This window comes from Maniola hyperantus, chromosome 2, assembly GCF_902806685.2.
Source record: "Maniola hyperantus chromosome 2, iAphHyp1.2, whole genome shotgun sequence".
Lineage (NCBI taxonomy): Eukaryota > Metazoa > Arthropoda > Insecta > Lepidoptera > Nymphalidae > Maniola > Maniola hyperantus.
Window position 1 is genome coordinate 11,113,941 of NC_048537.1, and position 27,335 is coordinate 11,141,275.

The 27,335-nt window shown below is 39.7% G+C and overlaps 3 protein-coding genes across 7 annotated transcripts in view; 1 reads left to right on the forward strand and 2 right to left on the reverse strand.

Moving 5' to 3' along the window:
- Positions 1-5,369, forward strand: Dbp73D (putative ATP-dependent RNA helicase Dbp73D). The gene is made up of 7 exons (XM_034980166.2): positions 1-208; positions 527-851; positions 1,564-1,845; positions 2,325-2,502; positions 2,809-3,457; positions 4,244-4,424; positions 5,105-5,369. Exons 1-7 carry the CDS (start codon positions 186-188, stop codon positions 5,333-5,335), a joined length of 1,869 nt encoding a protein of 622 aa, XP_034836057.1. The 5' UTR covers positions 1-185; the 3' UTR covers positions 5,336-5,369.
- Positions 5,370-5,538: 169 nt separating this feature from the next.
- LOC117992470 (uncharacterized) lies at positions 5,539-10,416 on the reverse strand. 4 transcript variants are annotated; one of them, XM_069504225.1, is made up of 5 exons: positions 10,356-10,416; positions 9,940-10,115; positions 9,238-9,409; positions 8,081-8,228; positions 5,539-7,434 (listed from the first exon to the last, which is right to left on the reverse strand). In XM_069504225.1, the coding sequence occupies exons 2-5, from the start codon at positions 10,046-10,048 to the stop codon at positions 6,820-6,822; spliced, it is 1,044 nt and encodes a 347-aa protein (XP_069360326.1). In that variant the 5' UTR covers positions 10,049-10,115; positions 10,356-10,416; the 3' UTR covers positions 5,539-6,819. The 4 variants fall into 4 exon arrangements, with proteins under 4 accessions (XP_069360326.1, XP_069360319.1, XP_034836068.1 ...); XM_069504218.1 differs by having other exon boundaries at positions 10,349-10,400; XM_034980177.2 differs by having other exon boundaries at positions 10,302-10,376.
- A 4,677-nt stretch (positions 10,417-15,093) lies between these two features.
- gpp (DOT1 like histone lysine methyltransferase grappa) overlaps positions 15,094-27,335 on the reverse strand; it is a 32,229-nt gene continuing 19,987 nt past the window's right edge. Inside the window, exons 4-17 of one of the 2 annotated variants that reach the window (XM_034980155.2) lie at positions 26,906-27,046; positions 25,531-25,716; positions 23,780-24,196; positions 22,523-22,674; positions 20,006-20,172; positions 19,606-19,766; positions 19,132-19,362; positions 18,318-18,524; positions 17,749-18,248; positions 16,688-16,907; positions 16,266-16,544; positions 15,904-16,096; positions 15,657-15,821; positions 15,094-15,575 (exon numbers count right to left, since the gene is read on the reverse strand). In XM_034980155.2, the coding sequence (XP_034836046.1) occupies positions 15,232-15,575; positions 15,657-15,821; positions 15,904-16,096; positions 16,266-16,544; positions 16,688-16,907; positions 17,749-18,248; positions 18,318-18,524; positions 19,132-19,362; positions 19,606-19,766; positions 20,006-20,172; positions 22,523-22,674; positions 23,780-24,196; positions 25,531-25,716; positions 26,906-27,046 (3,363 nt within the window). In that variant the 3' untranslated portion in view covers positions 15,094-15,231. Of the gene's footprint in view, positions 15,822-15,903; positions 16,097-16,265; positions 16,545-16,687; positions 16,908-17,748; positions 18,249-18,317; positions 18,525-19,131; positions 19,363-19,605; positions 19,767-20,005; positions 20,173-22,522; positions 22,675-23,779; positions 24,197-25,530; positions 25,717-26,905; positions 27,047-27,335 lie in introns of both variants that reach the window. The other variant, XM_069505920.1, reaches the window with a different exon arrangement.

Genomic DNA, 27,335 nt, shown 5'->3' on the forward strand with positions numbered 1-27,335 from the left:
TTGGTGTGTGGTTGACACTGTTGTTTTGAGGTTATATTTTGCCATATTTTGAAAAGTTTAAAATTATTTTTCAGTACATATAATTTTTTACTAGACTAGACTAGACAAGAAAATAATTTGTTTTCTATAAAATATTTCATTTTATCCAAATAATTCAAGTGAAAATACATGTACAACTTAAAAGTATGGATTTGTTTATAATAAATAGGTAAGGTTATTTAATTCTTATTTTTATTAATAATAATAATTGTAAATGCTATTTCATTGGAATTGTCCATGCCTGTTGTCCGTAATAATATCTAATATTATAAAGTGCTAAGAGTTTTATGAAGAGCCAATTTGTTAGTTTGGTTTGGTTGTTTGTTGGTTGCTATAAGAGTTAACTCTGGAACCAATAATCTGATTCTTAAAATGATTATATTGATAGATTATCATCAATATCCGTGAGAGCACTGGGCCATAAATTATATATCTCATGGTCGAAGTCACAGACTAGATTATTTATAATGTTGTACTTATCATTTAGATACACAGACACAAATGAAGACAACGATGTTGTTAATCGGGAAACATTACATTTACAAAGACTTAAACAAAAAATAGAAGAAAGGAAGAAAAGTTACAAAGCAAATGACACAAAACCTGATACTATAACTCTTAAAGAGGAAACTTCCCAAGGACTGCAGATAAGCAATGAGAGTTTGAATGAAAATCACACTGTACCAAATGATGAAAACGAGACACCAAAAACAGATATCAATGATACTCTGTCAAATAACAAAACTAAAACTGATAAACCTACAAGTGAATTTAAAGTTTTGGGTAGCACAGATTTTGAAAAGAGATCCAAGGTTATTTATATTTTCATTTTAACAGTAAGGTAATGTAGCTAATTCTCTTGTACACAAGCTCCAAACTAAAATGGCAGATTAAAATCTATTGCTATCTCGTTGAGGAAATGAAATGGAGAGCATTAGATTTAAACCTGCCAACTTCATTTAGAGATTGTGTACAGTATGACCAGCTACAAAAAGTAATTATTTATTGTAACTTTTAACATCTCATGATGGACCAGAATTCTTATAACTTCACTCTGGCATCCTCATATATAGCACATCAGTGCTATTTTAACCATCTTCAAAAAATTAGGTTATGTATTCAACCCTCTATGTTTTATGTTTGTGATTATCTTCAAAACTTTAAGTGTAATTTATATGTATAACTTGATAAATAACCTTCCTGAAAGTACCTATGTACTTGTACTTACATTATTGGAAAACCATTTTCACTAAATGTCACACGTATTTTATCTGATACTAGCTGACAAAAAAGGTTTTTAAAAATCCTGTCTGAACCCTTCAATTTGCTGGAATAAAAAGTTGCCCATGTCACTCTCCAAGTCTTAACTACATCCATGCAAAAAATCACGCTGATCTATTGCTAGTCTTCATTGCAGCGTGATTGAAGGACTAACAAACAAACACACTTTTGCACTTAAAATTTAATAATTTACAGCGAGTTAAAAGTGCTTTAAAAAGGTAATGGTATGAATATTTCTTTCAGGTAGAAAGAGTTTTGCCATTCTGGCTTTCCCATGCATACAGCATATCTAAGAACTTACAAACTTTGACATGTAGTGTTAGTGATCAGAATTGGCTGCACAATACTTTGAAGGCTACACTAGCAAGTGAGGGGGTTGCGCATCTATTCCCTGTACAAGAGCAAGTTGCACCATTCATACTCAAGGAATATAAACAACCTGAACCGTTCAGGCCCCATGATATTTGTGTGTCAGCTCCAACTGGCAGTGGGAAAACGTTATCATTTGTGTTACCAATCATTCAAGTAAGTGCACTTTCTAAATAATATCTGTCCTGGCTGTACTCACGTGTTTAGTCGACGTTAGCCCGACTAGTTTCGAACCCATCTGGGGTCCTTTTTCAAGGGAGTCCGTTCGCGCACGCGCCGCGGTTTTGACTGCGGGACGCGCGTGCCGCTGCCCGTAGAGCCCGTTGTGAGGGTGGCTGGGGTGGGGGGAGACATGGATGGGTTCGAAACTAATCGGGCTAACGTCAACTAAACACGTGAGTACAGCCGGGACAGATATTATTTAGAATGGAAATCACTCACGGTAGTTTAAACGCTAAAATAAGTGCACTTTGCTATAATTTTTAGGGTTTCGTACCTGAAAAGGAAAAAAGAAACACTTATAGGATTGCTTTGTTGTCCGCCAACCTATGGGGTACTTCCTTTGACCTAGAAGATAAAGAAGTCACAGACAAAAGTTAGCTCAAACTATTTACTACCAACTTCTTTCTTTCTAGATTTTAATGAATCAATTTGGTCATCACATTAGAGCTCTTATTGTATTACCTGTACAAGAGCTAGCAGCACAAATTGCAAAGGTGTTTAAGAAATACTGTACCAACACTGGTCTGAGAGTGGCACTGCTGAGTGGATCTACGCCTCTTCAGAAGGAACAGCAACAAATAATGAAACACAGTAAGGTTTACATTTTTTATTGAAAACTAGCCAATGTGTGTGGCAATCTTTGTGGCATTGACTACCATCACTCCGCCACGCTGTGATGGTAGCCAATGCTATATAAAACGCACGCTGTTAGTTTTAAGTTTGTTAACCATTTTAAATTCTCGATTTAACTAAAGGTACGTCAAATTACGTCAAACGTTTATGACGTCACATCTATGTGTTTCATACAAGCTCCCTTAACTAGCGAGCGTTTTGACGTTTGATAGAAAGTTGCTAGTTGGACTACTAGTCATCGCCCCTATTGTCCGCTTGTTTCAGCTGAGACACTAGGGTGGATTTGTGAAACTGATATAATTGTATGTACCGCTGGCAGACTGGTAGAGCACTTGCACAACACTGAAGGATTCTCATTGAAGCATTTAAAGTTCCTCGTCATAGACGAAGCCGATAGAATAATGGACAACATACAAAACGATTGGCTTTACCACTTGGAGAAGCATATTCAAGCTGAAATGCAAATAAGCAGAATTCCACATATAAGCTGGAATAATATTAGCAGTCAAAATTCGTTCATACACAAGCTTCTTTTTTCTGCAACACTATCGCCAGATCCTGAGTTGTTAGAGCAATGGGGTCTATTCCAACCGAAGTTATTCTCAGTCACACCAATAAGCGAGGTGTCGAGTGAAAATTACATTAAAAAGTATACAACCCCAGATGAATTGCTCGAGCAGTATGTTGTATGCACAGCTGAAGAAAAACCATTGATTTTCTATCATTTCTTTGCTAACTTGCAATGGGACAAAACATTATGTTTCATGAACTCCGCGCAATCAGCGCATAGACTAACAGCGCTGTTGAATATTTGGGGAAAAGGAAAACTGAAGGTAGCAGAATTGTCTGCAGCTTTGGATAGGTCTAGCAGAGAATTGGTGCTAAAGAAATTCAAGCAGTCGGAAATTGATGTGTATGTATTTTATAAGCTAATTTTTTTATTAGTAGCTCATTACGCGAATGGCCAAATCGCAATCATAGTAAAAAAAATGAAAAACAAAACTATATGAACTAAGGTCCTAAAAATTTAAAAATCTTAATAGGTAATAAATAAAAATATTTATTATTCAGTTAAACTTTTACAAGTAGTTTTGAAACGTCATATCCATCTACCACTGGTTCGGTAATATTGACCAACACCTTGTTTGAACTACGATGGGGTAGATGTTGCGAACATTTCAATTTTGGCATTTTGCGTTTTTGGCGTTATGCTTGTTTGATATTCTTGCGCAAGTAATCTTTCACTATCGCAAACCGCTCAATTATAATTTTAGCATTTGCGTTTTTTAGCGTTGTGCGTCTAAACGATCATACTGCATAATAACGCGTATCACGCGATTTAATGTCAAAAATACGATTTTAGTCCTTATTTTAAAAGGTTCACCGACCACCGACTGACACTACCATGACATACTACTTTTGACATGACCCATGTTACAGTTGACCCATAGAGTTAAAATGGCGCATGAGTCATTTTGTATGGACTATGCTACATTTGGCATAATACAGTTGGATGGTAACTAGCCTCGGCTGAAACCTCCCACTGGCCATTAGACCAGACCTGAAATATTCTTTTTACCAAGCCAAGAATCGAACCTACTGCGCCAGAAGTCATCAATATTGAGTCATGTTTGACATGACGTGTAAGTAATATTTGGAGAGTTACCTAATAAATTCATCTAGGTATTTATATTTTCAGTATGATTAGTACTGACGCGCTAGCAAGAGGAATCGATATTCCAGAATGTAACTATGTGATATCATACGACCCTCCTCGAAACATCAAGACTTACGTGCATAGAGTCGGCCGCACCGGCCGCGCTGGACGACAAGGCACCGCTGTCACCATACTTACACATAATCAAGTACACATGTTTAAGGTAAATCTCTTAAAAGTTGACAAAAATCCTAAATTAATTATTTTTTATTTCTAAAAATCTTCATTTTACGGTATGAAACTAGCCTATATCCATATTGATCCAGACACTGTCTCTGTACCAAATATATGATGCCCGCGGCTTCATTCAAGTGAAATTAGGTTTTTTTCATAATGTGGGAACACTGATTTTCCATGACAAAAAGTAGCCTATGTCCATTCCCAGGATGCAATCTCTGCACTCAACTTCAATAACGGTTAAACGGGTGAGCTATGAAAAGCTATTAGATTGACAAACACACACTTTCGCATTTATAATATTAGTATGGATTTTCCGATGTCCATGGGTGGTCCACATAATTTATTTCATCATTTTGGCGATCATGATTTATGATCATCGTCGCTTCGCGATCGTTAGCGCGAGTGAGGCCGCAAAATGTGTGATATGATATAACTTTGTATCTGATACTGTAAATGAGAAGTTGACTGACAAACCAATGTGTGGCAGTATAGACTCCCCCGCCGACGCTCCTCTTCATACCGCCAAATTAAACGATAAATCGCCCACTGCGCAGGCTCAAGATCAGAACTAGTTTTTTCATCTCATCCTGCACACTCCATAATCATCGTTAAAGTCGAGGCCAAATACTAGTTAGATAAATACCTAATTCATCTTTTTAACAGGAAATTATGCAATCTAGTGGAAAAGGAGGAATACAACAAATGGCGATACAACAAGACATTTTGGGCAACCTATTAGAAAATTACGAATATGCCATATCAGAAACAAAAAGATTGATAAATGACGAAACTCACAGTAAAGTGAAGAAGTCCATTGAACTGAAAAGAGCTGCCAAATCTAAACCTCGTAAAAGGAAACTTAATGAAAATAAAATAATAAATAATGTCAGTTAAATTGTATTTAAACTTTTCATAAAGGATTTTATAAAATGCCGTGTTTCATTCTGCCTGTTGGGTAATTGAATCAATTTATTTATTTTAAAGTGCTATCCCGATTGTTTCTTACAAATAAATAATTTCAATTTAATATCATAAGTCCCAAAAATTTCGAAAATAGAACTATTAATTAGGTGAATTTTATTAAAACTGCAAACAAATTCTTTAATTTGTATATTAATTAATACATTGTCATTTACAAAACACTGGAACAGTACAAAAATATATATTTTTTCTTAATGTCCTATTTTGCTGAATTAAATTACAATTTCATTTACTACGAGTAACTTGAGAATTATAAAACGCCAAGTTTAAATCACAAAATAATGTTTGTTTACATAATATAAGAATATCTAAGTGGACTAGTAATAAAACCATAAATACAAAAGTATTATTATTATTAATCTCAAAAGTTCAACGCAAGCACGGACGGAAGTCTAAAGCTTCGTTCAAGTTGTGGCGAATTCCGCGTGGAGTGCCGAAAGCGAATCACCCGCGCCGCGCTGCCGAATGCGGGACGAGCTTATAATAATATAGCATGCAGTGGCGTAGGTCGTCCGCATAGGATTCGCGTCCCGCATCCCGCGCGGAAATCACCTCAGTTTGACAGAAGGTTACAGGTTGAAGTCAGTGAAGTGTGAACCATAGCTCATACTCTTTAATATCTCATTAAGAAAGCGGGACAACGCGCGTAGACAACGTCACGCTTTCTAGGATGGGATAAGATAAGATGTTAACATCAAAAAAACTATCCATCTTTTAGGAATTTCATTTTTAGTTACACACAAAATATGATCAATCAGATCTAGAAATATAGCTTAAAAACTAAAATGAGACGTAATCAAGCCATTTCCTAATTTGCCGATGAGTTAACAGTATTACGGTTAGCGCGGCCCCGAAAAAATACCCATTCAATATGTCAATGAGTACTTCCTGAATCTCCAATGGACGTTTCACTCATACACAAATGACGAAATGGTATAAAATATATTTCTAAATAAATGCAACAAGTATTCACTTCCATTTTTCTATATCACAATGCATACAAATGTACGTGCTATATTTTCTATACACGAAATCAATAATAAATAAATGACTCCATGAATGGAGTCATTTATTTATTGCTAACAGAATGACTGATGATGCTAACTCACAACAACTTCATAATTGGCTGTACCTTTTTGTTTTGTAATATCTGCACTGTTTACCCATATTCGCAATAAAGAAATTTGAATTTGAATTGAATGTTACCGACATTTTTTTCATTTGTATGAAGTTAGCCGTTGTCAAGGTCATTATTTGGATGGGGTCATACATTTCTAAAATACGCTCTTGTATGGCAAGAGTTCCACATCCTAATAATGTATTTGATAATTAAAAATAAAACTTGGTGGGAACAAAATTTTCGATACACCTGAATTGTGTATTAATTTAATTATGTATTAGAATTTAATAAGATCTTCGCAAGTATTATCAGATAGCATTTCAGTACTAACATTGTTTTCTGACGCTTTGCTACTATCAGTATTATCTAAGGATCTAGGAGATATCTTTCTTTTAGGTGGTATCGGTGCTACATCAAGGATGCCTGTTTGTCCTAAGTTTTGTAATTTCCCTTGATCTGTGAACGACTGCGCTTCGGTATTTAGTTCAATGCGCCTCATAGCCGGGGATAATTTAGTTCTAACAGGAGGGCTCGGTGCAGCTCTAGAATACGCCGGTCGATTATCAAATATTGATATATCAACGGGATTTAAACTGGCGGTGAAGAATGCGGATGTTTTACTTTTCTCTAGAGCATAACTTTGTGAGTCTTCCTTGGTCTCGTCACGATCAGAATGGTCACTAACGTAGAACCTTGTTTTGGAATTGTAATCTGATTTTAAATGTCTATGTGTCTGCACGTCAGACTTGCTCCTCTCCAGCGTGAAGGCCGTGGTGTGCAAGTGGCAGCTGAACGAGCTGGTGCCGGTGGTGCAGGCCGGCACGGTGGAGAAGGGCACCGCCGGAGCCCACAAACATGCACCATCATTTCTTGGCACCAGCAAGAGAGGATCCTGAAAATTTGAAAAACCGTGAGACGTCGTGGGACACCCGAAAGAAGAGAAGCTTCTTACGCATTATACATAATATTATAAATTTTTTTACTCTGTCTTGCTCACACATATAGGCAACAATACGCGCTGCCCAGCCAATGAGGTGCACTTCTACACCACATTTGTTCATTCATTTCACTTTTTCAGATTCTACTTTCTCCTTTTCTTTCTTATTACTAAAGGTTTCACCACAAAATGTGCATCATAAATATGTTCAATGATTAGGAGATAGCAGATTTGTACATTCATAATGTGTGTGTCTCTGTCGTTGAGACCGACAAAACAAAAACATTATATAAGTATGAGTGACAGAGCTACGCTCTACAAAGCCGAAATGTCATTCTAAAGACTAATGTACATTACTGTCTGCTGTGTACTTTACAAAGACGTTAAAAAATTGGAGTCTCACAACGTCCGAGCTTTATGAATCACGTATATATATGAGTCCTTCTTCATGATGCTTTACATTACAAATCATACATGTGTCGTTGTGAATTGAATGTGTTTGAGGCTTCAACATAGGGCTTCTTCTTCTTCTTCTCTCTCTGGGCTGGTTTCCGCACTTAAACGTTTCCGTCTGTTGTGCTAGGGCTTTAATGATATTTACCTTGCCAGTGATAGAGAACACTTTGGATTGTAGAGTATGCAGTTGGCTGCGCAAGTACTCATAGGAGCACTGGCGGAGTTTCATCACCCACTGCACAACATTGTCTTCACTGCGGGCGGCAAACACATGCCTCTTTTCAGGCTCATCTCTGTAAATTATTCATAGCGAATTCTGATAATGCATTTAGCTTCTAAAGTTACATTGGCTGAATATTTTATTTGGATTTATTACTAGTTAAAGACAATGACACCTATAAATACGCGACAGGTCGAGATGGCAACCGCCGAGTTTCTTGCTGGTTCTTCTCGGCAGGAAAGGCATTCCGAACCAGTGGTAGATGCATCCGACTATTCGTAAGTACTTGTAAAAGTTTATACGAATAAAAATTATTTTCATTTCATTTTTCAATCGTGGTGGGGACTCCCCACACACCCACTGCGCTTACCAGGTGCAGGATAGCACGGGTGACGTGCGTCCCCTGTCTCATACCCTGACTGCCATTTCGCCATGTCGCGTACTATACAACGTTAGTATGCGACAGGTATACGCAAAAACCGAAACACATGTTGAATATTTTTACATAAACAAGCAAGCTTGTCGTGTTGAGTTGTTCTCAATAAAAAGGTCCACCCCAAGTGAGCAGCTGTGAGCAAACGGGACGCTGGCGTCGATAGTGCGCGCCCCCGGTCGTACGGCTCGAATCAGCTGGTGCGCGCGGTCAGTCAACTAGGTGTTCAGACTTGCAGGATTTTAAAGTATTTTTTGGTCAAAATATAACCAGTAGCAAAAATGATTGCAATCGATTTTGTTACTGATTCCAAACAAACTTCTTTCAGGTTTTGTGTATACTAAAACTAATGTTGTATGTATATGTATGTCTTAGAACTTGCTTTTGCTTGCTTTCTCAGGTAAAAATGCAGATGATCATAGAATATTTTGCATACAAGCTAAAACAAGTTTTTTTATAGAGTATATAAGAGAGATATAAGAGTGAGTTTGAGTTTGTTGTGGGCTCTTCTCAGACCTGGGCGCGTTTGGAACCCTCGTAGCTTTAGTTTTAAGTTTGCGTTATAATTATCACCACTATATCTTACAAATCTAACACCATACCAGACCATCAATAAGCGTTTGACTTTGACTTTGACTATAACACTTACATGAAAGATATTGAAAATGAGAAAGATATGTTTGGTCCATGTTCCATTTGTATTGAGGAGTTCTCCATCACAAAAACACCAGCTGGGATCTTTGTATCAAACTTTCCCATCTCACTTATTTTAAAATAGAATAAATAATTGTTAATAAGGCGAAACCACCTTTCCTTGAACACTGTAATAAATGTCAGATTTAGAATTCCATAATGTAAGTACATTTATGTTTTTTTTACTTGTACATTCCATAAATTTTACCAGTGAACCCTACACTGGGAGATGACCTGTATCGTAGGGTCTGAATTAATTTTTTTTATCAAAAGGCTTCAAGAATGTTTTTTACTGAGAAACTCTTTTTTCTAAAGTTTTAAGTTACTTATACAAAAACAAATCTGTAATATGACCAATAGTAATATTTTCACCAAATACTGAAAATCTTTTTTATCATTTTGATATGGTATTGAGTATGGGTATCCTCTCAGAATGTGAAGGGTTTTTGGGCATAGGTTGGTGCAGTGCAGGTGCATGTCCGGCATCCAACCCCAGACTCCCTGACTATGAGGCCAACATCTAGACCACTAGATTATCACTGCATGTTTGTCCACTCAGCAAACTTTCAATTGCAGTAAATTAATATGAGTAAAGGGCCTTAAGAATGGTATAACATTTTGGTAATCGGCTGTCATTCGACTAGAAAAATTAAATTACCTGCTTGATTGCGGTAGCTTCCATTTGCCACCTTTTTGTAATTCAGTCTTCCTTCCAAAACACAAGGTTGATCGCTAAAGTGAGCGAGTTCTCGAATGTTGCACTTCATTGGTAAGAACAATATTTCATTTGTATTTCAAATTGCACTGTCATTAACAGATCATTATACTTGTTCTCTGCCAAACAATAATAAACAATTTACTTGCTTTTCCGTTGAAAGCCACTAATATAACAAAATAAGCAGAACTCAAGATATTGTGCTATTTCTACAACAGTGATAAGGTAAATTATGTCAGTCATGATAGTTTCACACATGTTACGCTTAAAACGCTCACTGTTCTGGGATTTCTAAAATTATTTACCTTATCCTGGCCCTGAAAATAAATAAAACACAATTAAAATAAAATACCTATTACCCTATTACTTGTAGCAATTTGACTGCAATTTGACAGTTGACACCACCGACAGAAATAAAAGGAGTTGACACTGTCACAACTGTCAACTTTTATTTCGTCGGTGACGGCCCAGCCAGGCACTGACAGCTGACAGTGACAAAACAACTATCTTGCCAACCGTAGACGGAGTAAAAAATCTAGACAAAGGAACTACTGAAAGCCATAAAGCTAATTAAGAAGAAGAAAGGAACGTTTGCTTTCTTGTTCACACTAAAAAGAGAACACAGATAAAGTTACTAATGTGATAAACAGAGACGCAGCTAACCTATTTTTTGCTCCTTATCTTGTAACCGATTTTTTTCAAGGAACAACTTTAGTTGCAAAACAAACTTTGAGAATTATTCATGGCATCATTGTATTTCTCATTAGTTATTTACTTGTTTTCACATAAAAAACGTTTAATACAAATGTCGCGGTATGAGGCGGGGGCACGCCCCACACGCCCTCGTGCGTCACACACGCTCGCCCCCACCGGGTTAACGCGGGGGCTGTGCGGGTGTGCACGGCGTAACCGCCCCGATTGCCATCTCGACCTGACGTGTACTATACTTGAAGCAAAAGTCAAAATCTATCGAAAGAGTATGCAATCACTAGACGTATCGCTATCCACTGTCGAGTGTCGCACAGTCGCGGACGTAGTCTTCAGAGATCATATTATGCCTTCGCAAGCAACGACTGTGCCCACTAATATCAGTCGCGCCTTACGGACGCGTCTCATAGTTTGTTTCCGTATTTACTCGTGCAAAATCATTCAAAAACTGTTCCATAATTCTCCTCCTATACAAGTCATCTCAGTACCTACCCGTCAAAATCGGTTAAATGGATGAGCCGTGAAAAGTGCTTGAAAAGCTAACAGACAGATAAACTTTCGCATTTATGCAGCAGAGTTATGCCGAAGTGTCGCCGCCCCGTGAGAACTTTGAGAGAGAAAGTATAAACACATATTCATATAATTACTCATTTATTTTTAACTTTTAGTACAAAATAAAACTAGTACACAGGGATACATCTCAAACCTAGTATTTGCAATGTTGAAAAGTCCGAGGCTTACGACAATAAGTCTTCTCATTTGTACTATTTTAGACACTAACGTCACACTGATTAGCTCTTTCCCCATAAAAAAAAAAGTTATTCAAAACTGAATAATGTAATCTATCTTTGAGTCAATCTTGTAATGCATAATAAATGAACGCCAATACACATCGTACCGTACTACTGGTACATCGAAACCGATTTTACAAGCTACCTTATTTTACAAATACACAATTTTGAGGTTTGGAGCGGCATTGGTGAGTTTCAGGCACAATCAAACCTGTGCACTCCAATGTTCTAAATACATGAAACGACTTATAAAAAATAATCCAATAAAGGAGTGCGTCTGAGTATAATTTCAGGCCTAAAAGGGTATGATGCTGTATTATAATATAGCAAAAATGTAGGATCAATACTGTGAGTACCAAGTCGTCCATGTATTAAAAACATAATAATATCTTAAATTCCCATTCATTATACGCAATTTTTATCGGTCTTAAATAACAATTAATTATCATTGCTCGTGTATTTTATCAGTTCACACTAATATTTAATGTTATATTCTTGACAAATTCTTACAATGTAATAGTGCACCAAATGGATATGGACATTAATTTAAAAAAAATTGAAATATTCTTCACAATATGCAAAACATAATATTATAAGTTACAACATAAAATCTATCAGTTGATAAAAACTATCTAATCGATTCTAGCGTTAATCTACGAATTTCTTGCACAATAAAATGAATTAAAAATATAACACCATAATGCCCATACCCTATACAATTTTTACTAGTACTATACACCTTATTTGATATCTAATGACCAATTGGGTATTTTAGTATCTTTCTTCTCATTAATAAGTAATTACTTACTTTTATGTAAGAAAAAATTACAAGTCATTCTTTAAAAAAATATAAGATGGGCACAACATACAACCAACTAATTGCTATTGTTAAATAAATATGCAAATATTTTCTATGATTTAAATAAGTACATGTCCACTAGCAATTTTGCAAAAACACTACAAAATATAAATACGAATTAGTATCAAATTAAATAAATCAATATAAATTTTAGTGAAATGAAATCATCAATAAGAAAGGAAATCCAGTTATGAACGTTACAGTAGTATGTATATAAAAGCCTTATTGCTAAAAAGGCGGATAATCTTCGTGAGCGACAATATAATCATTACAGATTTTATTATGTAAATAACAAACGTGAAGTAATCTGCTCAGAGTAGTAAAGTTAAAACTACCAAAACTTTGAAACTATGTAGACCCTGTTCTAGCAACAACTACCTAAAATTTCTGAATGTGGCTTATATGCATGTATTATTATTTATATAGTATTATTATTGTAGTAAGGCATTTGATTTGACTGCGTGTCATGCAGCATTGCTACATAAAGTTCAATTTGTGGCTGCAAACTAATATGAGCTCTATCTTACGTAAGTAATGAATTGATTTTCACTTTCTCATAATTTTGAAGGAACAGCAAGGCCCAAAAACGTTGGTATTTATAGTAAAAACGAGTATCGAAATGTCCACGATAATGCTTGATGTTTTACTAAAATAAATCTGTCTGCGACATGCTTGCACAACGTGCAGCACGAGCACAGTCACAGCACTACACAAGTCTCTCGCGGCTTTTGCAACGCTTTGTCGATCATTACATTATAAAGGCGCGCAAAATCTTCCGCACTGATTGTGCTGTGCTGATCAATGCTAAACCGAAAAAATGATCTTCTGATTAAGATTACAGAAGCCAACGATATTAGTGATAAAGTCAACTGTATAGATATCGAAAGATAATTTAGTTAAAAAATAAAATCGAACGTCGAAACCAAAAATGTTTCAGGCAGCCTCTGGATGGTTAGTCATCACAACGTTATTAAAGTATCTAACTAATAAGTCCCGAAAAACGTTTTCGCATAACTAATTGCTGATTCGATCGGTGTTACTACAAAACGTTGTTTTATGTTAGTCAGTGTTTAAATCTGTTGTCACTTTTTTCTTTCAAAAGAGTGACTTCAATAGATTTAAACATTTTGTCTAATGCTTTTTCTAATCATTAGACTTGAATATCTTACTAATGAAAATGAACGCCCTACTCCATAACTTTAACACATCCCTGTCATACATCACGTGTATAAAACATGACAACAATGGGTAAATTTTTATTAGTAAGAGGAATACAGTAGTTAACAGGTCACACTCCGCAAAGGTGTTTAAATAAATAGCGACTCTTGTTACGATGCATTAAAGTGCAATTCAGCTCGCACAGCACTGCACAAGTTACACAAACAACTCTTTTTCTATCGCGTAACTCGGGACCCACCGACGAACTAAGTGAGATCGGCCTGCTCTAGTAAAGGGCAAAGCACTCTGGGAGTAATGTTTTTTCTTTTGACACACTAATTAAAACGCTAGTTATCATCATAATATTATTATGTCACCAATGTATTTAAGTTATCCATCGATACTTGTAATCAGTATAAGCTGTCTCAAAATAATTAAATTTTTAGAAGGATATTCGTGTTTTAGCTACATATTTAACAAGTTAAATTTCATAATATATCTAAGCATAAAGCTACTTTACTGCTATACGGCTACTATATAATTAACTTGATTTTTTTACAAGATCACATCACGTCAAAATAATACAAAATGTTAGTTTAAAAACCCCTTTTTGGCACAACTTACAAAACTATATTTCCTGTTGTGGTTTTAGATTTCATTTATACATTCATAATTATCATGGTAAATCTGGTTATTTGGTTTGTTCTAGGTTATTTATTTATAGTTTTACATATATTAGAGCGTGAGCTTCGCGCATCCTTCAGGCATATTAGCATGAAATGATTTTAAACATAATATTACCCCCACATATTTTTAGTTCCCCGTCCTACCCTGTATTATACTTAGAATTGTGAATTATTGAATATGTCATCAATAAAAAATTCCTTTTTGGAATGACACCTTGTCTTCTTATACTATAATACGATAATAAATAATTATCATTATCAATAGGTATAACAGTTGATTAAAATATTAGAGAAAGTTTACGCCAAAATATATGTAAAAAAAAAAAAAAAATTGAAATCAGTAAGTAACATGATATTTTTTACAATATCGTCCTAATGTTTACTTATCGAATATTCACGTCAACACTTGATACAATATGAACGACGACGCTTAATTAATTACACAAATAACTATATTGCTGAACGTTGTATCATTTATTTTGTTATAACAGAAATGTGTCATTAAGGCAGCGGTTATGTTCAAAAAGTCAAAAAGTAAAATTTTCTAATTATTTTTATTTACAAATTTCACACAAAACAAGTTTCTCCGCACCACCTCAAGCTTGGGATTTCTCAAAGACATGATTGACATTATTCAGCCTGAGCTTTCATAAACATAAAAAAAACACAAAAACAACAAACATCCATCGAACGTACGGCCGATACGAGAACGAATCATGTATTTCGAACACTAACAGCTAAATGAACACATGAAATACAAATCCGTCGCGGCGCGTTAGACGTCCGGGCGCCCCGGGAGAACGGCGAAATACAACCTAATATTAAATAATTACAATTCTTAAACGTAAAATAAACTCAGTATTATACATAATTACATTATATATTCGAAAAAAAAATTAACAAAATCGATAGTCAACATCCGGGAGGAACTCCGGGCGGCAGTGTGAGTCGCACGGCGCTAGGACGCGGCGACGGCGCCGGGCGCGGCCGCGTGCGAGAAGTGGCACTCGTCGCAGCGCTACATGCGCGGCCGTCACATCGGCGGCCGCTCCCAGTCCACGGGCGCGGGTGGCGGCGCACCGCTCCACGCGCCCCAGCGCTCGCGCCGGAAGAAGCGCTTCTTGAAGTGGTGCGGCGCCTGCGGCGACGGCGAGCGCGCGGCCGCGGGCGGCGCAGCGCGCGCGCCTCCCGCCGCGCCCTCCGCGCGCGCCGCCTCGCCGTGCCCGATGCCCGAGTCGGGCGACGTGTTGCACGCCTCGTCCGAGCGCCGCCGCTTGTCCTCCATGGCGGTCGACGCGAACGAGATGATCTGGTCGAACCGGAACGCTATCCGGTCCTGCCACTTGCTCTCCTCGACTTCCTCGCCGCCCTCGCCTTCTGCAACGGGGAGAGGGTCCGTGAGCTCGGCTCGCCGGTCGCCCGGCGCGAGCGAGCCGAGCGCTCGGACGCGCGCCTCACCTGGCAGCCGCGCGGCGTCTGGGAACTCGTCGACGAGCGGTGTGGAGGAGTTGGAATGCGGGTCGACGGACGGCGTGCGGCGCCGCGCCGCGTCCTCGCCGTCGCCCGCGCGCCCCCGCCAATACTCCGACGCCAGAACGCGCGCTTGGAGACACGCAGCCAGCCCTGACCGAGTAAAAAGCGATAGCTAGAATCAGCTCGACAGAGACATGCCGTAGAAACGTGTGACTCGTTAATGCGCACGTACCCTCGAGCGGCTGGTGCGGGGGCTCGTGGTAGCGCGCGCTCATGTTGACGGTGGCGTTGATGATGCTCTGGTTGGATATCTCCAGCGTGCGTTCGATCTCGCCGTTGACGAGATCCCCGATGGTTCGCGCGCCCGGCGTCGCCAGCCTTTCTTGGGATAAGTGTCGTCGAAGTGCCAGTTTCGCCGGTGATACCTACGACAAAAATATACAAATGTACAAAAACAAAATACGTACACCTTTTAGATCGATATAAAATTAAATTACTTAATAGTAAATAAATGAATTCGTTTTCTGTAACAAATCTGGAATGATCATAAAGCAATTCAAATGGGAAGAGTTTATAAACTAGTAGTAAGTGCACCTGTGTGTAGTCCGGCTGCGGCGCGTGGTGGTGGCGCAGGTCGGGCGCGTGCGGGCGGCGCTCGTAGGCGCAGCGCTCGCGCCGCACGTCGCGCAGCTCACGCGGGTCGCGCACGTCGCGCGGGTCGCGCAGTTCGCGCACCGTGCGCAGGAAGGGCGAGGCAGGCGCGGAGGCAACGGCCGTGCGCGGCGCAAACGAGTTGTGCGGGGCGCCGGGCATGGCCACCGGCCTCACGTAGCCGTTAGCGTACGCGTGATTCGCTACTGGTTGCCGCGGCGGCTATAACCACACAAATTATATTTAATTTGATAAATACACGGAATATGCGGCGTCTACACTAGACGATGTACACGTGAAAGCCAACTTTAGGTGGTTTGCAATTAATGCGCGAATCAGAGCAGTCGATGTGAACCGGGTCTCACCTCGAGCCGCGACGCTTTGCGCTGTTCCTGGTCCTCGTTGAGCACGGACGTGATGATGCTCTTGAGCCTGTCCTCGAAGTTGATGACCTTGGGCGACTCCTGCACCTTGGCGACCACATTGAGTGGCTTCTGCACCTTGCTCGGCGAGTGGCGCGGCAGCGGCAGCGGCGCGGGCCGTTGCGCCGCCACTTGCGCGCGGTGCACTTGCAACGTCTTCGATCTGTACGGGAAATGAACAAAACATGAAACAGCTCGCATATCCGCTCACAAAGTAACAGCAGTTTTACCACATAAGAATAGAAATATTGCTATTATCAACTTTCAAAACTACTATACCAAGTGGGGTATCATATGAAAGGGCTTTACTTGTATATTCTAAAAAAGTTTTTTTTATTTATTTTTAGGCATAATAGTTTTTGGTTTATGGTGCAAAATGTCGATAAAATACGATTGTAGTACGGAACCCTCAGAGCGGGAGTCTGACTCACACTTGGCCGGTTTTTTTAATTTCTGCACTTAAAAGAAACTTATCATGCTCTAACTTTGATGTCGATAACAACAACAATTAGAAAGTAAGTTTGTTCAACAGTATACCCTAAGCTTTATCACGGGAAGAGTTCCATTTCTCTTTTCCATGTTTGGACTAGTACTCAACTCCAAGAATTTCAGACCTAAAATTTTTAAAAATTTCACATTTAACTTTGATAAACAAAAACGTTTATTTAATTAGTAATTACTACCTATCATTATTAAATCATTAAATTTTGATTACAAAAATCTGATCGATCTGATATTTAGATCGATTTTCGATAGTGAAGTATAATATATTATTTGAAACATGTTTTGATATATTTTTTTAAAGTTTTGACATCTGATGGTAAGTGATGGTGCAGCCTAAGGTGAAACTCAATTGCCTTACACTTACACGTACATTGCTATTCAGTCATTCGGGGTAAAACAGGGGTTTGAAATTTGCGTAGTCCACGCGGACGAAAGCGCGAATAAGCTAGTTCTCATTAAAATTATTTAGTCACAATTTCAGAAAGATATTAATATTGTACCTGTGGTCCATATGTCTGTCAGGATCCCTCACATAACCATTAACAATAACATTGGGTTTCGTTATCTTTCCGGCTTCGATCTGTCGCCCCGTTTCTAATATCTTCTGTGCGAGCAGCTCCGGGTTCTGCTCCTCGATCTTGCCGACGTCCGGCACGTCAGGCCACTCCTGCGACCTCGACCTGTGGTCCCGAGCTTTCCTCGGCTTGTTGTTCACCGTATGCGGTTTGACGGTGGCTACTGGAACCGTCGGAGTAATGACTTTCTGCTGCTCGCTAGCCCTCTCCATCTGCACGATTTCATTCTGCAGGTGGCCCACTTGCGCGTGCAGCCGCTTGCGGTGCGCCAGCGTGGCCGATATCTCTCTCAGTATGCAGTCGTGGGCTACACTCTGCGTGATCTCCGCATCTGGGGGTATCTGCCCTAACTGTCTGTACTTTTCGGTTATTTCAAAAGTTCTTTGCTTCACCAACATCGCCTGTTCGGCCTCTATACTATTCACCTGAAACCATTTTTATCATAAGCGACATAACTGTTGAACAAAACGGTAGAAAATGTTGCAACAACTAACCTGCGCTTGCAATTTGCTGGCCTTGCTCTGCAGTTCCTTGTGGCGGCCAACGATCTCCTTGGCTTTGGCCAGTAGGTCGACCGTGTTGTTGGCGTGAATGCCGAGCTCGCACATGCGCGCCTTCAGGAGAGCCACACTGTCGCTAATCAACACGTTAATCTGCTTGTCTAACTGCGACGCCCGCGATTTCAGCTTCTGATTTCTTTCCTGTTTAATTATTAATTAAAATTTATCAGGTATTACAATTGGTGTTATGATTACCACCCTAACACACACTATCATTACCGTTAATGAACCCAAAATTGATAACCATATTATTTATAAAACAATCCGCCAACTAGGGGTTAAAAAGTTGTTTTAGTCCGATAGCTCAGCCAATCCGACCAAATCTACTCAATCTAACCTATTCTATACAGTTTGGCCTTAATGTGTCTGAACTTATCCAATCCAGTCTGACACAATGTGGCTCTACCTGGCCTGATCAGTATCAATCTGCCTGTTGCATATACTTTCGTAATTAGCATCCTGGGCAGCCATGCAGTCGGTAACTTTCACTCGCTAACCTTCTCCTCTATATAACCGAGAGGTCGGTGGGGCCATGGGTGGTGGAGGGTTGTCCCTATCTACTCAACCTTCTCTTACCCGTCCTGCTCAATGACTTGTTGGTTGCCGCTCCCGAGGGTGTCAACGTCGTAGCGCACGCGGATGACATCACCGTGCTGATCGAGGCCGTCACGAAACGGAAGATTCCATTTCCCTCTTTGAAGGCTGGGCCCAAAGGGACCGCCTCTCTTTCACCCCTGCAAAATCGCACCTTCTCCTTGTTGATCTGGTGTCGCACGTCGTTGGCGTAGTCGGGTGTGGTCATGCGGCGCAGCAGCGCGAGGTACTGGTCGCGGAACATGTCGAGCAGCAGCTGCAAGCTGTAGGGCGCGTGCGGCGCGCGCGGGATATCCAGCTCCGAGTGCATGCGTTCCGCCGGCTGTAGCGCCACGCCCAGCGCCGACAGCCGCTGCTCGACGCAGCCCGGCGGCGGCGCCGTCACCTGCGTGCGATTATCATTATGACTGACGCTACTCCATCAATACTTCATATCAATTTCGACATATAATTTTATTATTAGCATTTGTATATCTGCGAGTATCATTATCGACGTTAGCGATTAGTATTTAAAACATGAAGTCTCAGTTCGGACAGTTCGGAAGTGATCGTTTTCATGAATTTTTGGCGATGCGGTTTCAAGTTGTCGGAGCATCGTCAGTGTAAGTGTAGGTGGTGAGGCACTCACGGCGCCGTTGTGCAGCGTAGAGGCGAGCGTGGTGGAGTGCAGCAGGTCGAGGCCGGCGATGGCGGCGGGCGCGGCGCGGCGCCGCTTGGCACGCGCGGGGGGCCGTCGCCGCACGCTGCCCGCGCTCGCGCTGCGCTTGTTCGTCGTGCGACGATTGCGATCTGAAAATCGCATTTAGTATCTCTAATGCTACTGCTAATGCTAATGTTACTGTGGGATCACCCGTTTGGCTATTTCTATATATAAAAATGAATCACTGAATGTGTTGCTGATCGCAAATCTCGAGAAAAGCTAAACCGATTTCGCTAATTATTTTTCGCTAATTATTTTTTCATAATATTATCTATAACTTTGGTTAGCAAAAAGTAACATTAAATAAAAGCTAGGTTGCAGCACTGACTCGAGTGAGGCGACGAGGCCCAGGGCGCGCCCCACTCGCGCGGCGCGGGTTCCGGCCCGGGCGGCTCGTCCGTCTCGCTGGACTCCTCCTCGCTCTCGTCGCTCGAGCGCTGCACCGCGCGCCGCTTGGCCGCCGCGGCGCGCGCGCGCGTCCTGCCCACTTCACCCCTAGGGAACAGATAGTCTATTTAGCAAGACGCTCTTGACGGTTTTAAACCACTCATTTAGGGAACATAGACAATGTAGTCCATATACACAATGACTCCTCACACGCCATTTTAACACTATGGATCAACTGTTATGTAAAAAGTACGGTTCTCCTTTAAAATAAGGACTAAAATCGTACTTTTGAGATTAAATTTGACACAAAAAGTTAAAATGGCGCGTGAGGAGTTAAATTTTACGCGTTATACAACTAATTTTGCTGTACGCAATCTCTAAGTTCAATTGATGTGCTATTGTTTACCGCAGAGAGCATTATAGCACTACCCCTATTATAAATGCGAAAGTGTGTGTTGTGTGTTGATTTTGTGAAGTCGCAACGGAGCAACGGATTGACGTGATTTTTTGCATGGGTAGGTATAATAGGCTAGTTGACACTTTTTTTAAGTAGGTCTTAAATGGTTAATATTTGTCCTATTAGATCAAAAAAATTAACATTATATTTTTTTGCGCCCTAAAACCGTAAAAATTTTAATTTCAAAATATATTTTTCTTAGACAGGTGAAAACACTGTCGGCCATGTTTGGCCGATAGATTATCTGTGCTCTGACGTCATGCATTTGTAAACAACAGCATAACCTACCAAAGTTTAATAAACATGACTTCTATACTAGTTTACATGAAAAATATAGTAATTATCGTTATTGTATCATCCGAGAATGTAAAAACGCATCGATAAAGACCACAGGAAAGTTGTGGATTAGAGTGCCCAGTGAAATAAATATACGTAACACGCGAAGACTTGCTTAAAGGGATCCTATATGACTAACGACTGCAACCCAAATTTATTTTTGCAAAGATCACTTTGTTGTAAGTCTTACTTAATAACTTATTCAATTTATAAAGAGAAAACGATAATTTTTTACGTTTACTATGAGTTTTTAGAAATATATAAAAACTAGCTTATGCTCGTGACTTCGCCCGCATGGACTTCATAAATTTCTAACCCCCATTTAACCCACTCAGGGGTGGAATTTCAAAAAATCCTTTCCTAGTCGATACCTTCTCTTTACCTACAAAGAACACACCCACCAAATTTCATGTATCTAGGACCAGCTGATGTTTAGGCTGTGCGTTGATATATTATAAGTTAGTCAGTCAGGACTTTTAATTTTATATATATGGTTACTACGTTAGTCCACGCGTGACATAGGGATGACATTTCTTTGTTTACATATTGAATGACGTCACATCATGGCTGACAGCGTTTTCTGCGTTTCAAATAAAAATAAAAACTGTATTTTTTTAAATTGGATTTATATATCCATCCTGCGTTTTTAATAATTGTTATTGATATATTTCGTTGTCTTAAGCAAAATACTATAATAAATAATCATTTATTGGACGAAATTAGATATGAGTCAAGTAGCCTATTGAAGACCCCGACAGTGACATAGGATACTTTTTATCCTGGAAAGTGCCTATAACGGCGGTACGCGCACTCATCCGATCCGAGTTCGTGAAAATACGTTCCTTTTTGTTATGTATGGTAGCTTGTGACATAATATGATGTAGATATTTTTGCATCCATATTTTCACGGATTCGAATCGGATGAGTACGTGATCGCTGTAAGGGTACCTTTTTCTCTGCAGATACATAAACCTAAAACTGGTGTTTGTAATTTGCACTAAACTTCTACGTACACAATAGTACGTACCAACACGTTATTTGCCTACCTATTTCTACAAATAACTAGATTTTGATTTTTGATTTTGAAAGAAATAGCAACACATTTACGTCACCTGTCATTTTAGGTTAGCTTAGACATTGCGTACACCATAATTTGTCATATTATTAGACCACAAATCGTGTCAAATGGGCCGTATTATTATACTTTTTCTGAGGGTGCTCTGATATCGGAATGAAACATACATTGACTGTGTTTTAGAAGATTTGTAGTGTCGTGTGATGTAGGGTGGTGGTGTGTATTGCTTGCTTTTTCTCCTTGTTTAATAGTGGTAGGGCGGGTGGTGCATATCGCATGCTGCACGTTGTACCATGCAGATTTGTCTGTTTTGACGGATTGTAAGGAATTAGGCTAGACGCATTTTGGATGAGTTATCGTACGAATTTGACTCGTGAGAACACGCACGAACCATACCAACTTTTTAAGCACTATGGGAGCGCCCAGACTTGCGTGCGAGTTAATGTACTTACATCCAGTCTGCGCGCCCAGCACTTGGAAGGCTGGGATTGTTCGTGCATGTTCGCACGAGTCAAATTCGTGCGAAAACGCATCCAAAGAGTGGTCGGCCTTAAGCTTGTTGTTCCTTGTGGGAGTAGAGGTTCAGTTACCTGACAGGTCTGGGCCTGGCGAGCTTGCGGCGCCGCTCGGGCAGCGAGCCGGTGCTGTGGTTGCTGTTCCCGTTGAGCAAGTCGGGCGTGGGCTGGCGCGTAGGTGGCGCGCTCGCGTTCCGCTTGCTGTCCGCTTCGTCGCCCTGGCAGCCCTGCGCACAACGAACGACCAGTTACAGTACAGAAAATAATGTACATCGACCTTTAGAAAGAGAAAGCAGTTTTGTAGAGCGTTGTCTCTGTCGTTGAGACCGACAAAACGTTACATAGGTAGGTAGTGACAGAGACAACGCTCTACAAAGCCGAAATATCATTCTAAAGGTTGATGTACATTATTTTCTACCGCGTACTGTAAGTATTTAAATAAATTTTGCTGTTCATGATGTCACCAATAGCGGTTAACTACGCCTTCGCTCCAATATACCTAATACAAGATGACTAGTCTGGTTCTGTTTGCCAGCTCCTCATCTGTACTGTACTTGCTTTGTTGCTGTAATTGGCCCAGTGTGACATATGCAATAAGGGTTTTTATATCACAAGTAAATATATTGTGAATTATAGTAATGATATTTCTAGTACATTATATATTATAATATATGCTGTAATATTAAAATCCGAAGATATAAAAATGACAAGTGGCTATACTAATTAGAGTATAACATAAATGATCATATTACCATCTGTCTAGTATGCGCGATGAATAAAATAAAGACGAATAGTGGAAAAGAGATTAGAAATCAGTAATAAATACATATAAGATAATGTATATAATACGAGTATAATATTATGATAGAAATCACAAATGAACAACATTTCGTACTGATTATATTAACATGATATAGGTTACATGTAAATAGAGTTAACATAGCAGTATTAACTATCAATTTTACAACTGACATTATTTTTAACTTTTATGCATTTTCGAAAATGTGAACAACTGGGCACATCCATAAAACTTTAAAGTGCTGGCTTCGAATCTGAGATATTTTTGATGAGATTTCTGAGACATTTTAAATGAGAAGTTATCTCTATGATATAGACCCCCACTAAAAAGTATTTTCATAAATCTCATCCAAGTGACCAAGGGACCTAGTTAGTTATAAATAGTTATATTCGTTTTATATAAATACTGTGGTGATAATACTCAGTTACATTTTCTATAGTACCTACATATATGTATACATTAAAATACGTAGTAATGTGAACAGATATCGTATACAGGGATGAGTACGATCGGAAGCAGACCCTTTTGCTGACCTTGAGTTTGGGATTTTTCAGTCTTTGAAAGTATCTCTCCAATTTGGTCCTATCTATGATGTGTAAGTAGTAGGAGACCGGCTTGCCCGTCCACGAGACGGAGCCCTTGAGCGGCGACATCTCGCTCACGTGCATGATGGTGCCGATGTCGCTGAGGTTCCTGTCCGTGATGCGGAAGTTGAGCGGACAGAAGCTCTTGGACGACACGATCTTGGCGCCGTCCTTCAGGTCCGCGAAGCGCTCCTTGAGCTGGTGGTCGACGTGCGGCCCGAAAGCGAAGTTATTCACGAACACTATGGTGGCAGAGTTTATTTTCTCACGGTGCTCGTCCATTAGGAAATCTCCTTTTATCAGCTTGTACTCCCCAAACTTTTTGCCATACCATTTCATCCACGTTCTAAAATATGCATCCATACTCTGTGAATTGAACGAGATATTACAAGTACAGTTTTAAAGTTATGGTTATGTTTGAAGATTTATTCGATTGATTAAATTGTTGCATATTATATACATAGGTAGTATTTATTTGGCCATTTACTTAGTTCTAGAAAACTGGCCCAAATAAATCAGAGACTGTGGGAGGAAGATTGTGAACAGATTTGCTTTATTGTGAGTCAGTTATGGATAGATTAGATAATAATTTTCTAGGGTAAGCATTAACCTGCCTATCAATAACAGCTCTTGATAACCTCAATTTAAACGGATCAGTAGGTTTTTTATGTTTCATCAAAAATAAAAAAACTAACATCGAATTCAGAAATACACAAGTGTTTAGGTTTAGTTTAAAATATCATCATATTATTCCTAAAGGATTACAGAGGGAAGGAAATAGGTTATGCCAAAGAGAGATAAGAGTTACGCGATAGAAAGAGAGATGAATATTGAATGAATACAAGCAAGAGCTGATATGTATTTTATTGCGTCGTAACAAGTCGCTATTTATTAACACGTCTTTCCGAATGGATCCTTCTATACCTGGAAGGTACTATTAGGTATGCTCTCTCGGCTTTGCCTTCGTAACTTTAGATCAAGTTGTATTTAGGATATATACCAATTTTGATCAAAATTAGAGCAGTTTTAAGTCTGACAAAATGGTTGGAACTGCAAAAGTCCTCTCAATCTGCACTGTAGTTTGTGTGTAGAAAACTGATTTAGAAAAGAGAATTTTATAATAATATATAGTTATGTCTGTCGCAGAACCAATGACCGATGGGGCAGACGTGTTCTGGAGTGGAGACCGCGTACCGGTAAGCGCAGTGTGGGACGACCCCCCGCCCGCTGGACCGATGACCTGAAGAAGGTGGTGGGGAGCGGTTGGATGAGGCAGGCGGAGGACCGTGTTTGGTGGCGTGCTCTTGGAAAGGCCTATGTCCAGCAGTGGACGCAAACAGGCTGATGGATTGGATTGGATTGATTGGATATAGTTATGCTAATCTATGTAATAAACGGCTGACTAACTGACATCAATGTACATTCTAAACCACTAGAGCTAGAAACTTGAGTTTTTTTATGTAGGTTCTCTCTACAAGACAGACTTTCCCTAAGAAAAAAGAAATTTTGTATTCCCATAGGAACTTTAAAAAATCTATATCCACGCGGAATCACCCGTAAACAAAGTGTCTAGTTTTGAAATAACTGTCTTTTAAAAAACTATGTTTGGCTGGACAAAAGACTTTGCAAGGAATAATCTATGCTCCGTATCTATGGCATAGAAGGCAAGAATGAGAAAAATTAAAGAGACAATCACAAACCGATGCATATCTGCTAGGTACTTCCGCCTTCTCGACGCCGAAGCAGATGCGGCAGGGCGTGGCGGCGGCCATCTGCAGCACCACCTGCCCCACGCCCGAGCCCAGGTCCACGAACACGTCCTCCGCCGTGATGTCGATCTGATCGATCATCTGGCACACCAGCTCGTACGACGTCTCCCCGTACACCTGCAAACGATACCATATCTTAGCGTTTAAACTATCGTCAGTGATTTCTATCCATACTTAATAAAATGTGAAAGTGTGTGTCTGTCAGTCTGTCTGCTAGCTTTTCACGGCTCAACAGTATAACCTATTTTGATGGAATTTGGTACAGACTACAGAGTTAGTTAGCTTACATCTCAGGGAAGGACGTAAGCAACTTTTTATCAAAGTTCCCGAGGGATTCTTAGCCCTTTCTTAGGCCCATCCGTTTGACCACTTTTAATATGAAATTTGGTACAAAAGTAGCTTGCGTTCCGAAAATTGACATAGGCAACTTTTTATCCGGAAAAGCAGAGTTCCAACGAGATTTTTAAAAAACTTAAATCCACGCGGACGAAGTCGCGGGCATCATCTAGTTATAAATATTTCCGGCTGTCCGATACCATATCCTTGAATACTTCTTGTTCCTTTGCTTTTTGGTTTTTCTTATGGCAAACTTTTATTGGGCCTCATAGCTCAACAACAGACTGAAATCCGAAAGGTCTACGGTTGAAATAAATGGTTACCTATTTCTAGCACTTGCTTCAAGCTTAGTTGGAGGAGAAAGCGGAGTATTAGTCATGTCTCTATGGGAAAGATAACCTCGAGGATAGATTTGTTGTGTAGGATATCAACTATCAGAGACAATAATTGCTCATCTATGGTCGGTCTATACAACTTAACAAGCATAACACTAGAAGTTCGTTATCTGCCAAAGGAGTTTTCATGACGTTTGGTCTTACCAACCAGGTTCCCGGAGCCTCTTAATAAGCTCCAAGGATGGTCACCGAGGGAGTTTTAGTATGTAGAAATTCCACATAACTCGATCTCTATCAAAGAGATCAGCTGCTCGATTGCGGTAGAATGACAGCTAGAATGTCACGATCGCAATCACCTCTGATTGGTTGATACTCGCTCACTATTAGCTACAATGCATTGTTGCAACTAGAATCGCACAAATTCAGTCAATCACAACAATTGAGATTTTAATAATGATTGATGCAGGTGTTACGAAATCGACCTACGGGTCGGTACGGAATATTAATATGAAGATTCTACCGTCAACAAAAAAAAGGTCGGCAGACGTCCACAGAGTGAGTGTGCTTTATATAGATCAAATGAGGGTAAATGGATGGTATTAATTATTAAGCGCTGGTTGCGAAGATTAACTCACCTCAGGCGAGAAGGGCTCATATTGGTTCAATTTGTCAGGATCTGAAACTGCTTGATTGTACGTTTGCTGCAATATGTGTTTGAGTAGACCTCTCGACGGATACTTGTTCAATCGTTGTGCTGGCAATGAAGTACCTTTTTCCTGGAACAGTTAATAAAGGTCTGTATTGGAAGATCATTATATATAGTAAATCCTATGGAAAATAAAAAAGTTCCCACGGGATTTTTAGAAACCTAAACCCAGAATAAGAATACTGGCTGCATTTCCGAGCTGGACAGCCAGGCTGATCCTTTGCGCAAAAAAAATCGGGCGTGCGTTTGAGATGGCGTGACACACCAACTTTTTGCCAGCACTTTGTACGTAAACTCCCGTTTGTTTGTTTAGTACAAAGTTACTTAATATTTCCGCCATGTTGTGACGTCTTCGCTAG